Source organism: Lagopus leucura, unplaced genomic scaffold, assembly GCF_019238085.1.
Source record: "Lagopus leucura isolate 7727_CA_CO unplaced genomic scaffold, USGS_WTPT01 Super-Scaffold_100002, whole genome shotgun sequence".
NCBI lineage: Eukaryota > Metazoa > Chordata > Aves > Galliformes > Phasianidae > Lagopus > Lagopus leucura.
The window spans coordinates 44,377,763-44,393,613 of NW_024962263.1; the positions used below are offsets into that span (position 1 = coordinate 44,377,763).

The window sequence follows — 15,851 nt, forward strand, 5'->3', positions numbered from 1 at the left end:
CCTATCCTATCCTATCCTATCCTATCCTATCCTATCCTATCCTATCCGCTTCTGTTCTGCTCTGCTCTACACTTTCTTCCCCATTGGAGTGGAGAACTGGGTCTGTTGTGAATATTAGAGTTACTTTAGCAACAAGCTAGTAAGGATGAATGTGATTCATTTTGGTCTGGGCTTCCTTTCCTTCTCTGTACTGCGTCTATCAAGTGATTTAACCTGTCAGGTTACTATCTTTTCAAGAAAGAGCACTGAAAAATGCAAATATTCTTATCCCTCAGAAGAGTGCTTAAGCCTTTGCAAAGCAGGACCATCCTCAGGGATGGGCATATGGCCTTTTATGCCCCGTGCTTCCTTCTAAATCTATCAGAGTTTAGTACATTTGGTAGATGTCTAGGGGTCCAGCTAGATGAAAAACTTAACATGAGCCAGCAGTGTGCACTTGCAGCCCTGAAGCCCAACTGTATCCTGGGATGCATCAAAAGAGAGATGGCCATTAGGAAGAGGGGGATGATTGTACCCCTCTACTCTGCCCATCTGGGGTACTGCGTCCAGACCTGGGGCCCACAGCACAAGAAGGAATGGAGCTGTTGGAATGGATTTAGAAGAGGACCATGAAGATGATCAGCGGGCTGGAGAACATCTTCTACAAAAACAGAATGAGGGTACTAGGCTTGTTCAGTCTGGGGCGAATCTCATTGTGGCCTTCGAATACTTAAAGGCAGCTTATAACCAGGAGGGAAATCATTTTTTTTTTCATGGGTAGGTTGTGATAGGACAGGGGGAATGGTTTTAAACTAAAAGAGGGGAGATACAGATTAGATGTCAGGGGGACATTTTTCACTGAGAAGGTGGTAAGATGCTGAAAAACACTGTCCAGATAAGTGATGAATCACAGAATCACAGAATTGTAGGGGTTGGAAGGGATCTCTAGAGATCATCGAGACCAACCGCCCCTGCCAAAGCAGGTTCCCTACACCAGGTCACACAAGTAGACGTCCAGGCGAGACTTGAATATCTCCAGAGAAGGAGACTCAACAACCCCCCTGGGCAGCCTGTTCCAGTGCTCCGTCACCCTCACCGAATGCCCTATTCCTGGAGATACTCAAGGCTGGGGAAGCCTGACTGAATGAGTACTAACCTGCCTATGGCAGAGGAGTTGTAACTAGATGATCTTTGACATCCTTTCCAACCCAAGCCATTCTATGATTTTATGATGATACCTGTAATCGGGTTTATGCCATAATGTGGCATAATGTTGAGTGGAAATAAACTGAAAACACGTTGTTATTCCACATAAATCTTCATATTTTGCCATCACATTTTCTATTAAAATTAATGAATAGAGCCAAGTAGAGTGAACAGAAATATATGAATTTATGTGAGGGAAAAAATGTCATCAGATTGTTATTAATCTATTACACTTGTTTTTGTTTATCAATACACAAAGTGGTTTGGGATTGACGTGCTGGAGAGCAGTGTAGAGGAAAGGGACCTGGGGGTCCTGGTGAACAGTGGGCTGACCATGAGCCAGCACTGTGCCCTTGTGGACAAGAAGACCAGTGGCATTCTGGGGCATACTTGGTTAGTATGTCGAAAGGGGTTCTCCTCCCCTTCTATTCTGCCCTGGTGACCGCATCTGGAGTATTGTGCCCAGTTCTGAGCCCCTCTGTTCACAAGGACAGGAACTGCTTGAGAGAGTTCAGTGCAGAACCACAAAGATGATGAAGGGACTGGAGCATCTGCTTTATGAGGAAAGGCTGAGGGAGCTGGGTCTCTTTAGCTTGGATGAGACTGAGAGGTGACCTCATTAATGTTTATAAATATGTAAAGGATATGTGTCAGGAGGGCAGAGCCAGGCTCTTCTCAGTGACATCCAGTGATAGGACAAAGGGCAATGGATGCAAGCTGGAACACAGGAGGTTCCACAAAAATATGAGGAAAAAACTTCTTTACAGTGGGGGTGACAGAACGCTGGAACAGGCTGCCCAGAGAGGCAGGGGGGTCTCCTTCTCTGGACACATTCAAAACCTGTGCGGATGCATTCCTGTATGACCTAGTCTAGGTGTTCCTGATAAGGCAGGGGGATTGGACTAGATGATCATATGAGTTTCCTTCCAATCCCTAACATTCTGTAACTGGTATGGAGAAGAGACAGCAGCTATTAAAATGAAGACTTGGTAAAAAAAATACTCTTTTCACTTCTTAGCCAGGATTATGGCATTTCATTTATTTAAATAAATAACACTTTTTTTTAGCTCATCTTTTCTCTTCTCTTTTTTTTCTTTTCCTTTCTCTTCTCTTCCTCTCTCTTCCCCTTCTCTTCCTCTTCTCTCATCCTCTTCCTCTCCCTCTTCCTCTCCCTCTCCTCTCCTCTCCTCTCCTCTCCTCTCCTCTCCTCTCCTCTCCTCCTGCTGTCCCTGCTCTCTGCAGACACTCCTGCCTCCTAAACCAGGAGCTGTGGCCTTCCAAAGGCTGGCTCCTGCCTTTCCCCCAGCTGGGCCCATTTCTCTGTCCATTCCTGAGCTCGCAGTGAGCTGGCATGTCAGCAGGAGATTTCTCCTGTCTGACTGTCCTCTCATTCGCCAGATCTCTGTCCCCACTATCCACAGGCACCATACTTTTTCCCTTGCCCCACATGTACTCACTTGGACTGTGTTCTGGAAGCAGTCACGGCTGGGCTCTGTCTCGAGCAGGACCACCATGAGCCAGCCCAGAGCTTTCAACGATGTTTGCTGAAGCTGAAAGCAGAAGAGGAGATTGAGGTGTGGCATCACAGCTGCTGCCAGAGCACAGGTCATATGTGCTGAGGTAGGGTTCCTACTGAGAGGTGTCCGGGAAAGTGACAGCAGGTTACCTGCAGGTACTGAGCTGCTTGCTGTGACTTCCTGATCTTCAGCATCATTTTGCTGAAGGCTGTGTCACAATATTCTTGCAGAACAGAGTCAACATTTCACACATGTCCTTGTTTCCAAAAGCAGGCTTCAGCTTACTAACAGGAGGAAAAAAGGAAGAGAAAGCAGAAAGGGCCTTTACCAGTGCTCTCCAGACTGGTTCAGACAACATCCAACATTCTCCAAATCAACAGCTACAAACTAAACACCCCCAGCACATGCTGCTGAGCACTGTGTTTGGTTCCAGCAGCGCTCACCTCCTCCCTAGCAGCAGTGAACCACCTCCCTCTCTGAAGGGAAGGAGACCCCTTCTCTTCCCCGCCACGGGACAGGAGCACCAGGGCCTTTCTCCCTGAGCTGAGGGAGAACCTCAGCTTCGCTGGGCACAACAGCCCAGCCATCTGTCCTGTGGTTGCAGCTCCTCACCCCTTACCCCCTCCAGGCCTTCGGAGCTACCCAGTAGGTGGAGCACCATCTTGTTTTGCAATCCCAGAGGCTCCCGCCCTTACCTCAACTGCTCCAGGGCCAGAACCACCTTGAGGGACACTGGGGAGACAGGGACACCCAAGCAATACTTCTTCAGCAAGTCCTGTAAGTCCCAGAGAGACACTGTCAAAGTGGGCAAGAAGCACGCAAGAGCTGTTCCACCCGGCCCAGAGACAGACACAACTGCCACACACCAGCCCCATCACTCCCACGTTTCCCACTGCAGGATGCAGCAGCTCCACAGCTGATGGACCCAGCCCGCTGCCCAGCTGCTGCTGGCCAGCACCCAAGGTCCCCACCAGCTGGAGACATGTATGTCTCCAGGGAAGTGAGCCTTGTGACACAGCCCAGAACTCCACTGCAGATAGCTCTGGCTCTAGGCACTCACCATCAGGATCTCCAGAAGCTTGGCCTTCAAGGAGAGGTTAAAGCTGGCGGAATCACCCACGCTTTGGAAGGCAGAGCTGGAGTTGGTGATGCTCTGCACCGGTGCAAGTTTGTTCTTCAAGTCCTGAGGCCCAAGAGAGAAGAACATGCTTTGAACTGCAGGAAGGGCTGAGGGCTCCACGGGGGACACATGGGAGCGATGCCAAGGGAAGGGCTTGGATCCTCATCTGGGCACAAACCACTCCCCGAGGGACCTTTAGAAAGAGAAGTCCCATCTCAGCATCTCTCCATGTGGAGGGGCTGCAGCTGGCACTCAGACTCCCTTGAAATGCCCTGTTTCAAGCTCTCACCTGGCAGCTGCAGCTGTAGAGCAGCAGGATGTTGCCCACAATGTCTACCTCCAGGCGGGCGAGCAGTTGTTCCCTGGAGGCACACAGTGCCAAACTGCTGTAGGAGAGCATGAGAACGCTGCGTGTGGCATGAACAATCCTGCTGTTCAGCATTATCTGTGTGGGGAGGATGCTTTGAGACACTCGCTCAGTGGCCCCCAGTGCCTAACAGTGCACCTGGGCTCCCAAGGCAGGAGCTGCTGTGAAAATAAGGCAGAAGAAAGCCCAGGTGGAATCCCGTAACACTTCACCTTCTTGATCCTGGGAATCCTTCCATTCCGGCCCTTGCACAGCCTGGACAAAAACATGATGAGGGTGTCCAGGACTGGGTGGAAGTTGCCCTCAGCAGCATGGCTGACAAGAGAGATCATCCCCTGCACAAAAGAACAAGGGGCAGTTGGTGCAGGCCTGAACTTACTGGTGCAGCCAACCACAGTGGCTGGGCCAGTCCTCGCCTGAGGGAAACGCTTTCCTTTCCCAAACCAGCTCACCTGGATCCTGAGGTTGCTGCACACACGCTGCACAGCCTCTGCAATCTGGGGCAGCTTCTCCGTCATCATGGGTTCTGCAAGAGATGTGCAGAAGCATGCATGGGACACAACCCCGATGGCAAAAGGGATCCCTGGAAATAGTGACCTATGGTACTGACCATCAGACCAAGCTAGAGCACTGAGCAGACCCAGGGCTGCCACACATCCAGCCTCCTTCTCATCGCCCAACTGCAACTGCAGAAACAGGAGTGTTTCTTCTGGGCGGATTCGGGCTGCAGAAAGAAAATCCCGTGCTATGTTAGCAAGAAACTCATGCCCATTGCTGAGGTTTGCGAGAAAGCTTTTGGCCAGGGCACCGCCAAGAATCTCCAAGGCTCCTCCTCTCCTTACCCTGCAGCAGGATGCAGTGGGTCAGCTCTTTGCTATTAGCCTCGCTGTGCTGCTTGGTGTCATCAGAGAGCTGTGGGAGCAAGGTCCACTTCAGAAAATTGCATCAGCACTGAGGACAGAAAAGAAACTGTGCTGCCAGCTCTTGTCTCCCTTGGCACTCTCAGGAGGAGGACATGCAGACAAAACCCAGCCTGCCCCACAGCATCCCTGGGGGCATACGCATGGCTCTGGAGCAGTCTCTGGCATGCAGGAGCTACAGCTGAGCGCCTGTCAGAGTCTCAGAGCTTTGCAGTCCTCCTGAGACTTAGCCAACAGGGAAACTGCTGTGGGTGCAAGGATAGGCTCCCTTTACCTGGTAGAACATTGCACTGGTAATGGCCAGAAACTTGTCCTTGGGGATGACAGTCTGAACTCCCTCTAAGGCCTCCAGGAACATACTGAGGCTCTGCAAAAGACCAGGAGAGGAAAAAAGGGCTGAAACCACATCTAGCCACTTGGGAGCAGAGAAACCGTTTCCCAATGGTTTCTCCACTGGGGGAAGCTCCTGCACAGGCATTCTTGTTTGTCCCCCACCTTCCAGCAGCACCAAAAGAGTCTTTCTGCTCTCAACCAAGCCCTGTTGGCACTGTTTGCAAGCATTTCCCACCCAGCATCCCTCTTCTCCCTCATCAGATACAACTGGATGTGGTCCGCCTGGTTTTTAGCACAGAGCTCCTCAGGCACTCAGAGCCCCACGGTGGTGGTTGTGAAGCCTCCCATTCCCAGGAGATGGGCCCCAGTGCCTCTTGGCTCCCTCCTGTCCCAATGTTCCTTCCTTGACTGAAGAGCTCAGCAAGCCTCAGACCTCCCTTGATCACCTGTTCCTTCTTTCTCCAAGGGCTCCCCACCTCCTCCCCGCATCCCCCTGGCCCCTCATGGCATTTGCATGAGCCCCACGTCCACTCTGAGCCCTGCACAACATCTCACGTTGGTCACTCTGCAGATGTCTTGGACCTCCTGATGTGGGCGCATGAGCCAGAGGAGCTGCTCCCAGGCATGCTCTCGGTGCAGCTCGTCTTGCAGGAGGACAGCCATCATGGCAGCCACAGCCCCGAGGACGGCCTGTTTGTCCTGCAGAGGAATGGCAGAGGCCCAGTATGAAAGACTGAAGGTCTGCTCTTCCTACAGAGAGGGCTTTCTCTTTCCCTTCCCCTTCCCCATACCCCCTTGCCCAGCAGGAGATGAGCTCACTCTGGAGGGCAGGGACATTTTCCCCACACCCTCATCCCCAGTACTCCCTGCCACAATGTTGTGACATGCAGCTGCTTCCTGGCAGGGAGATCCAGCCCTGAGCACAGTTTGGGGCCCTTTGCAGAGTTAGCCCACTCCTTCTCATCACCCCTCTGCTCTCAGCCCACTGGGCACAGGCAGAGCTGCTGACGTGGAGGTCCCCACTGCCATCCTGGGCTGGGAATGCAGCAGTGCTCACCTTTTCCTCCTTGCAGTCCTGCCAGTTTCTCAGCACGGAGAAGAAGAGCCGGTAAAGATTCTCGTAGATTTGCTCTTTCTCCATTGGCAGGCCGGGGGCATTGCTTTCCAGAGCAGAAGTGAACCTGGACTCCTTCTGACCAATGCTGCACAACTGAGACAACAAGGTGAAACAGAAAAATAAATGAATAATTAATTTTAAACGAAAAAACAAACAAAAAAAAAAAAAAAAAAAGAGAAAAGGGAACCTGTGAGAGTCTTCAGGGCAGGGTGCTTCAAGGGCTGTCCTGAGTCCCCTGCTCTGGAGCCAGCACTCACCAGCACAAGCGAGGCGCAAGGTCCAGCAACTCCTCACCTGGCCCACCACACTGCGCAGGCCAGCCAGCATCAGCCACATGAAGGGGATGCACTGTGGAGCTGCAGGGGACAAGGAGGGGGCCAGGGTCAGAGCCCTGGCAGCGAGGGAGGAGGGGCGGAAGCCCTGCATCCCCCAGCTCAATGCAGATCACGCGCAGAGGGGAGAGACCCCTTTCCCCGGTTGTCATAGATGTAGGGTGGCTGAGAGTACTCTACTGTAGTTGCTGAACAGTTTGGTGAGGGTGATGAGCACAAACTCCTTGGCTATCTCCCCCATGGCCTTCAGATGGCCCTGGAGCTCAGCCATCACCAAGCTGAAGTGTGTCCGGTCCAGAGCCACCAGGACGTTGCTGGCAGCCATCCTCATGTTGTTTGTCACACCCTGAAAAAGAGTCACTCGTGACACACTGTACAGGAGACTGCCTGAGACCCTTGGAAGGGCTAAGCCACCGCCGTCCACCAGCAGAACACCAGCACGGGCAGGCGGCTCCCTTTGCCTTTGGCTGTAACCCCTCACCTGCGTCGCTCTCAGGTCCTGGGACACCTCTGCCAGCAGCCAGTTCGCCTCTCCGCATGGTGGACGGCTGTCATCTTCCCACAGGACGCCCTCCAGCTCGCAGTACACCTGTGCTCGATCACACTGGGGACAGGGATCAATCATGGTTTGCTTTGCCCTTGTTCTCGGGGAGCTGCCCGCTGCCACCCATCATTATGCTGGTGTGCTGCCGGGGCCTGGCACCCTCAGGACCTAGCACTGGGCCACGGCAAGGATTCACGATTGGATGTCTCCAGCTCACCTCATGGTCTTGCAGGCGCTGCTGCAGCAAAGTCATGGCACAGAGAGGGACAGGGCTTGCCACCCTGCCTCTCCCCCTGCAACGCGTACATCTGGGCACGCAGCCCACACAAGCAAGAAGACCAAGAAGGAAAGGGTAGAGCAGCTGCCGCTGGTGTTGCTTGGAGCCAGGGCCGAGCTTTAATATCTGCCTTGAAAGATATGAGACCACGTTCTTCCTCACTGAGATTTGATTTGCAGTATTTTGGTCATCTTTAACAGCACAAGCTTTATCACTACAACTTAGAAATAGACGTATTTTCAGTCTGCTCCTTCAAGGTCTCCAGAACTCTTTTTTCTCATTTGAAGGAATCTCAGAGAGTGAGCTCCAGCTCAGAAGAGATACCTGCTGTGAGCAATATTTCCTTGTTTCCCTGCTGTGAAAACCCAGTTTTCTCTTTAAAATTTCTGGATCAAATTGTGGGGGTGCAGAGCTGATTGCTACTAAATTCCTTTCAAGTTACCAGGTGGATAGAAGGTGGTAAAGCAGTGGACGTGGGCTATCTTGATTTTAGTAGAGCATTTGACACCATCTTCCACAGCATCCTTGCAGCTAAACTAAGGAAGTGTGGTCTGGACAATTGAGTAGTGAGGTGGACTGTGAACCAGCTAAAGGAAAGAAGCCAGAGAGTTGTGGTCAATGGAACAGAGTGAATCTATTTGGAGGTCTGTATCCCTCAAGGGTCAGTACTGAAATCGTACCAGATCTGGTACTGAGGACCAGACAGCATGCAGGGCAACCTTGCCAGGTTCAAGGCCAGGCTGGATCTGGCTCTGGGAAGCCTGGTCTGGTGGTTGGCGAACCTGCACGTAGCAAGGGGTTGAAACTAGATGATTATTGTGGCCCTTTTCTACCCAGGCCATTCTGTGATTCTGCGATTCTGTGATTCACTGAATGTGGTCCAGGCAAGCCAAAAGGTTGGGCACCACACTTCAAATGATAATCTATCTTGTTTATTATCTTATTAAAAATGTATGAGCTGCATGCATGGCCATTAGTATACGCATTACCAGAGATAAAATGCAAGGAAATAAATTCAGGTAAATGTATGTGGATATAGATCTTAATCATAATAATGTCTCCATCCAAGCTCTGCCAGCTGAAAGCTGGAACTAGCTAAAATAAGAGCTATTTCAAGGATTGCAAAGTGATACTCCTTCTTAAATATCTCCATCAAAATAATTCTGATGCCTTTAAACTGAGAAAAATCAAATCAGTGTTCTGGAGGACTTGGAACTGCTTTTCTCAGAAGCAGAGTTGTAATATCTTTGCAAAAAGGAGTTCCTCCCTCCAGGAGGTATCTGGCAAATAGACCTTTCTGACATGGTGAGCACCCATCTGTTAGCCCGATAGTGCAGCATAGTCAGGAAACAGAGTGTATCCAAAATTCTGTGATTAATGGAGCTGGCAGTATTTTTGCAAATGTTGGGAGAAAGCAAGAGACAAGACAGCACAATTTGCCATTGACTTGACTTTCTTGAAGTTAATCGGAATCAGGATAAAGTCAGAGGAATTTAACATTTCAGTTTAGGATGAAAGACAAATGAAATTTAAATTCAAAAGGGAAAATAATATATGTGAGCATTACTAATGTCCTCTGCTCCAGTACCTGCTTGGGAATTCAAGAATACTGATAAATGAAAGAGTATGGAGTCAATGAAAAACAGGTTATGATATGATGACTAAACTAAACTGAATGATGAGTGACTAAATCATTGTAATCCAGAACAATTTGCTTTGAATTTCCCAATTAAATAATCCCAAAGCAGCAATATTTCTGCCCCTTCTCTCTAACCTACAAAGATCAAACTGTGAAGCGTAACAAGCAGTAATCAGTCTGTGAGGAACTTTCCCACTAGTTTTCCTATGGTATCCTTAAAGTTTTGCTCAGACCTGCACACACTTGCATTAATACTCCAGATTCTCACAGGATAAATGGTGTCTGTCTGGTCCAAACTGCTGTGCAGCACTATCTTTACTCTGTTAAATACTCAGTATGGATATATCATTTAAAAAAGAGGCATGGCTTTAAGCTCCATTACGAAACCCATGTAACAGCAAAACCCCGTTCAATGCTCTCCAATTTATATCTGCACTAAAATAACATTTTATGAGTAATAGATAATAACATTTATTGAGTAATAGATAAGTACTTTTGAGTAGAATCTAATTTGATAAAGTAAAAACTTGTATACATCAGAAACTATTTTATCTTTATCACCACTGTTTCTTCTAACTGCTAAAGTATGTCAAGAAGTTTTGTTGTATGATTCATGTATTAATCATGATTTTTTACAAACACTTAATCTGCTGCTTTGTTTACTTCTATGATAGGATTGTTTTCGCCTAATTCTCTTGGACAAAAGCAAGAAAATAAGGAAGCTAAGAAAATGGTGCTCGAGAAATTCCAAAAGCTGATCTTCCCCCTTCATTGTGTGTTTCAAGTTTTTGCAATGAGAGGAATAAAAAGAACTCTGTTCATGCTTAGGAGGACCTTTTTTGAAGATGTCCATCTGGACCGTCCTTGCTTATATTAAAAATCAGGAATACAGAAGATACTTTGTAAAACAAAAGAAAATGTAAGTTATATCAGCAAGACTATGAATTTCTGCCTATATCCAAAAGGGAGAGATATGTATGTATCTTTATACCACTTTTCCTTTTTGTCTTGGCTTTGTTAATCTGGATCTCTCAAAAGTAGGAACACTGTGTATATATAATATATATACATATATATAATGTAACTATATATATAGTTACAGCTGTAGCCCATAATGATTTGATTAATAATGGATTCTTGGTATTTACACAATATTTCTGATTCACTGTACTTTACTCATCACTCTTTGTTCAATTAGGAACCATCAGCAATCTTCCCAATGCTGTTTAACACCTATTTTTGAATTTGTACTTCTGTCTTGGTAAAGATATATATATATATAAAAGGTCTCTGTCATTTGTCTAGACAGTTCAACAGTGTACTGTAAGATGAATGAGCTGAATTAAAATGAAGCTTTCTCATCAAATAAGATTTTATCCATCTTTCAGTTAATTCCAAAATTTAAACATGAACCTCAGTGCTCAGAAACTCTGTGATATGTGGCTCTGAGTCCATAAGCCAACAAATGGATTCAGATGAAATATAAATATTGAGAATCACTCAGTAGTCACTTTAACTGTTAGAGAAAGAACTTCTTTGCTACTATCCATAGTGGAAAAATCTTGATCCTGCTATGTTAATATCTCTTATGTCTTCAGAGATGCATCCTCTTGAACAGGGTCAGGCCCATGGAGAAATGTAAGGTGTTGCCTCAAAATGCAGTGTTCTTTAATTCTTCTGCTCCTCTGTTTCTTTTCTTTCATTTCTTTTTTTCTTTTCTTTTTTTTTTTTTTCCCCAAGACATTCTTGTTTCAGCTGCTTCAGATGACTGCAGCTGATAAAACAGAGATGTCCCTAACCATTTAGACCTTTGCTTATCAAAGCAAAGATGTTAAACTCTACTGAAGGAAAAAAAAAAAGCAAGCACAGACAGTTTTTTATGTATTTCTCTTTGGTGTTCTGTTAAGATTCTTTGGTCTGTAAGGGGTTTTCCTCTTTTTTCAGTAATTAGGTCCCAAGCTGATTCACATGGTCTTCTTATGCAGAATGTATTGTGTTATTACCACATGGAAGACAGCTTTGCTCACTTGGTTGTGTTGCTCAGACAACCCTATTGGATTGTTTTTCCACTAGTGCAGGCGACCATTTGTGTACTGGAACTAAGATCATGGCTAGTAATTGCTTCTGAGAAACATAGTTCAGCTGTAACATCTTTCAGGAGAGGTTGGGTAGCATTTCATTATTTTGACTCATGAGGCAAGCCATCTTCCATTTTCTGTCAATATACATTTCTACCTTTTGTATCTCATAGTCCCCTAAGTGACTATTTATTGGAACAAAACAGTTAAATGTAACATTGGTTAGGGAACTATTGACTTTTCCTTCTAAACAATTCAAAGTACACAGAAAAAAAACAGATAGTTGTTAAAGAGCAAACTGTCTTTTACTAAGGTGAATTAGGTGCCTGAGCTGTGGTCACACGGTGGTATAAATGCCACCAAGTTTTCTGCTACCACCAGTGTGAACAAGTAAACTCCTCATTAGAAATTTTATATAATGTATGCTGCTATGATTTTCAGGTAAAGAAGTCTACGAATAAAGTAAAATCAGCCTAAGCCATATATGGAAAACTATTTCATCTTATCTCCAGATCTATTTAGACGTTTGAAAGAGAGGATCTCTGCTTCACTTGGTGCTTAGATGATGTCAGGGCTTTGTTTTTCCCTTTCTTTCAGTCTTCTGAGTCTGCTTTGCAAGACAGTTTGTGTAAGGCACAGAGGAAAAATATCCTCCAAGGAGTCTGTGCCTGGGCAAGTTTCTGGTGCTGATTGTAAGTGGTCCCTCGTTGTTGGGGAGGAGTGCATGCATGTCCACATTTGCAGCCTTTGGTATGGCAGTTCTCACTGTGCACTAGAGAAGTCAAACTGCAGTGCTCACAGAATTAATCACATCTAGCAGTTACAAGTCCATGACAGGAATTATTGCAACAAATGTCTGTTAGTATGCAAATGAGGCCTCTATTGCTTCCAGCATCATCCTGTAATTACTCAGCTATTTTCTCAAGTGTGATTTATTGAATCAGCAATTTATGAAGATGGAGTGGCATAACCTAATTTACTTGTGTAGCTTTGTTAATGGTTAAGGGGTAGAAATATGCTTCCTGTCACTTTTGCAATAGTATTTGTTAGCACTAGAAGTTGATATGGGTCATTTAATTTGTCTTGCAGCATGTTTTGGAATCAGCAGTTTCTCAGCAAGCTTGTTTTCTGTGATATTCTTGTGCATTTAGCTTAAAGACAAGCTCTGAGAAAACAGCAACAGCTGGTGCTAAACAAGAAGTAAATGGCTAGATGAATTGAGTAATATAAATAATTAGTAATTAGCGAGGAACTGACTGTATTCCTTACTATTGTGCCATTACTAAACACAACTCTAAACGAAAACTAAGGTTAATGTATTCTAGAAGCTGAAACAATATAATATGTAAAAATCAAAATAAGTGCTCACTGTAATTTTGTTCATGACCACTAATAGACTGAGGATCTGTGCTGAGGCTAATTGCAGTTAATGTTACACAGTCACAAATAAATGCATGACACACACAGCTTCGGTTCTGTTCTGTCAGCTGCACTGTGCTGATGAGAATCTCAGGTGTAGCCATAGTTAAGGAATGCAGATTAAACTGCAAAGTCACATCCTACAAACACATATATGTATGTTAAATCACAAAGGGCTTTTATTTTCCTAAAATTGTTCTGTCCTTGAATCCTTCTTCAACACTTCTGTCTTACAGTCTCTTGCTTCAGATGTCAGTAAAAAATTGTTTGTTCAACAGTTGCTCCATTTACTCCTCACTTCAAACTCTGCTTTATGAATTCATTTGGGCAACATTATCTCAATTATTTTTGTATGCAGCTTTGGCAAATCTGAAACTGAAATTCCCTCGGCATGGTGAAGGATGGGATCAGAATATTATTCTCTCATTCTCTCAATTCTGATATTTTTACATAGGAAACTCACATCTACTACAGGAAGTCTACGGATATGCCATCAGGTATCCACCCCAAATTTTGCAAGCAGAAGTCTTTCTGTTTGTCTGGAAGTGACTTTCCATGACAAATAGGGCACAGCCAGCAGGAGCAAATCACTTAAGCTGTACAGAATTTGTCACTGTGAAGCGTGGATGCCCAAGATTCATTTTCAAACAGATTTCTTCTTTTCCCTACAATTTGTTTCTTTATTACAAGAACTGGACTTATGATTTATGTGAGATCAGTTATAGCTTGAGAGGTTATTCAGCACAAGAAAAGATGTCAGAATTGGGCCTTAATTGAACTAGAATATTCATTGAAATTGTATGTAATTTTAATATGATGTGAAAAAAAAAAAGATAATTAAAACCTGCTAAACTGCTAAACTGCTAAAGAGAAAATGAAACTTTACAAAGGTATTTCAAATGGACATCTGGACAGCATCCTACATTTTATACTGGAGAATGATTATTCCTTTCTTTCTGGTAAAGTACTTTAAAACCTCTGACTTTTTGCAGGCAGCAGAAACATTCATTATCGCACATGACAAAGAACTCTCTTTTCAGAACATACTGTTAAATCACCATCTGAGTTTGGTACCTAGTTTCAGTGTGTGGGAATAATGACAGCCAACTGCTTAGCCATGTGCAGCAGGCATGATTCCCTGATGAAAGGTCAGGGAAAGATTACAGGATGCCAGCTAATAATGCACATGAAAAGCAATGACCCTTAACAGACCATCAGAACTGTGATGGTCTGTTGACAATTGTGTTTTCTTTTCTAAAGCAAGCATTGAACTTACAGACTTGTATCATGACATAAGAACAGTATAGGATGGAATTGGAAATACAGGTCCTTAATTTTAACTCCTGTTGTAATTACTGTCCAAGGAGGAAAAAATGGCTTTAGCAATGTCTCAAAGAGTATTTTTTCTGGTTTTCTTTTAAAAAAAAAAGAAAAAAAAAAAAAAAAAGAAAAAAAGAAAAAAAAAAAAGAGGGACAAGGAATTTCTTCAGAAATGTTTTTCTTTTAGAAAGACTTTTCCTTTGATCTGACTGAACATGGTTGTCTGGCAACCACAATTTCAAGGATCTTTTCAATATATGAAGCCTGTAGTTGCAGCAGAGATTTTCATTGTCAACCCTGAAAAAAGTGTGATATGTACTAGAGAAGTTGGGCTTTCTGACTGGTGGGCTCAAGGATACATAAAGAGTTAATCTAAAAATGAAATTGAGATAGCAAGTCCCTCAAATACCTTAAAAATCTATATATTTCCTTTTATTCCCCTTTCCCTTTGCTCCTCTGAGTTCTTTTTTCTGTCCTTTCCAAATACTGAATGAGTTTCCTAGTAGTGGGTTAGAGCTTGCATATCAAGGGATGTGGGTCTCTAGCAGGCACCTTGGTCCCATGCAGCTCATAGCTTTCTTACTATTGTCTGCCACTTTATCAAATGACAGGGCCCTCAGGGGTGAGAGCTGGTTGGTCTAAGCTTGGCTCAAATGAGAAACAATGGTGATCGAACCTTTTACCAGACTAGTTCCCCCAGGAAGTACAGCTGTACAAGCCAAGAATTTGCAGTTCCCTTGGTGAGGATCAGTGTGAAGAGGACTGTTGGTGTGGAAGTTGTGCTAAGCTTGGCCTGTCCTCATTCATCTCTTGCTCTCCAGCAGATTTAATCTTGTTGGGTGCTTGCACCAACATCTGAGAGACTGGCTTTTGGGTGGAACGAGTGGGATCTCCTTCGGCTCTAGCATTCACTGCCCAGTTCAGCTCTTTCTCACATTCACCTGTAAGGTGTGATCTGTTGGCATTTACATGTACAAATAGATGTAGGGCTACCTTGTCAGCCTTCCACCCTTACTGCTTCTTGGGCAAGGTGTTGCTCAGCCCTATGAGTTTTAGAATAACAAGACAACACGTATGGGGATGACATTATTATGTGTTACAGTGTACACTGTCAGCATCTAATCAGCTTGTCATCTTACAGTTCTAGTTGTGATATTCCCACAGTTCCTACAATACTGTTGCTTGTTATTATTCTGTTCCTGGCTCTGGCACTGGCTTGCCTTGGGAAAATTACATGATCTTTATGCTCTATTTTCCTCCATCAGGAAGCTAATATAATTCTAGAATTTCATTATATTACAGTGCTACAGGGACATAATATGTCAAATCTGGAAGCAGAACACCTGCCTCCAAGCAGAACAGTGCTAAGTAAGCTCTGTCTCTTAGTGTTTACTGCCTCAGACGTCATGTCCCTCAACATCACTTCTCTGCTATAAGGCATAGAAAACAACCTTGCGTGTCTGCGTACCTACAGTCATCAGTCCTTTTGATTCACAAGTAGATCAATTTGAGTGTTCATTGCTACAGAGGAGGCAGGTGCTAAGTTGGAAGACATTCTTTATGCTCATGAGTGCAAGAAGGCAACCAGATCTGAAATTACTTACTCAATGGTCAGTTTATTCACAGAAGAACATGAAAAATATGAACAACATGGCACATTTAGGTCAGTATCAAAAAGGGTTT

General features: G+C 45.1%; 1 protein-coding gene across 1 annotated transcript in view; it reads right to left on the reverse strand.

The window, feature by feature from the left end:
• LOC122178664 (maestro heat-like repeat-containing protein family member 2A) overlaps window positions 1-7,823 on the reverse strand; it is a 45,509-nt gene extending 37,686 nt beyond the window's left edge. Inside the window, 18 exon segments of the mRNA XM_042868937.1 lie at window positions 2,643-2,735; window positions 2,852-2,901; window positions 2,904-2,986; window positions 3,398-3,477; window positions 3,763-3,885; window positions 4,112-4,267; window positions 4,402-4,524; window positions 4,642-4,715; window positions 4,800-4,913; window positions 5,032-5,101; window positions 5,384-5,476; window positions 5,998-6,141; window positions 6,500-6,583; window positions 6,585-6,652; window positions 6,817-6,915; window positions 7,072-7,237; window positions 7,373-7,495; window positions 7,653-7,823. Of these exon segments, the coding sequence (XP_042724871.1) occupies window positions 2,643-2,735; window positions 2,852-2,901; window positions 2,904-2,986; window positions 3,398-3,477; window positions 3,763-3,885; window positions 4,112-4,267; window positions 4,402-4,524; window positions 4,642-4,715; window positions 4,800-4,913; window positions 5,032-5,101; window positions 5,384-5,476; window positions 5,998-6,141; window positions 6,500-6,583; window positions 6,585-6,652; window positions 6,817-6,915; window positions 7,072-7,237; window positions 7,373-7,495; window positions 7,653-7,688 (1,779 nt within the window). The 5' untranslated portion in view covers window positions 7,689-7,823.
• Between the last annotated feature and the right edge of the window lie 8,028 nt (window positions 7,824-15,851).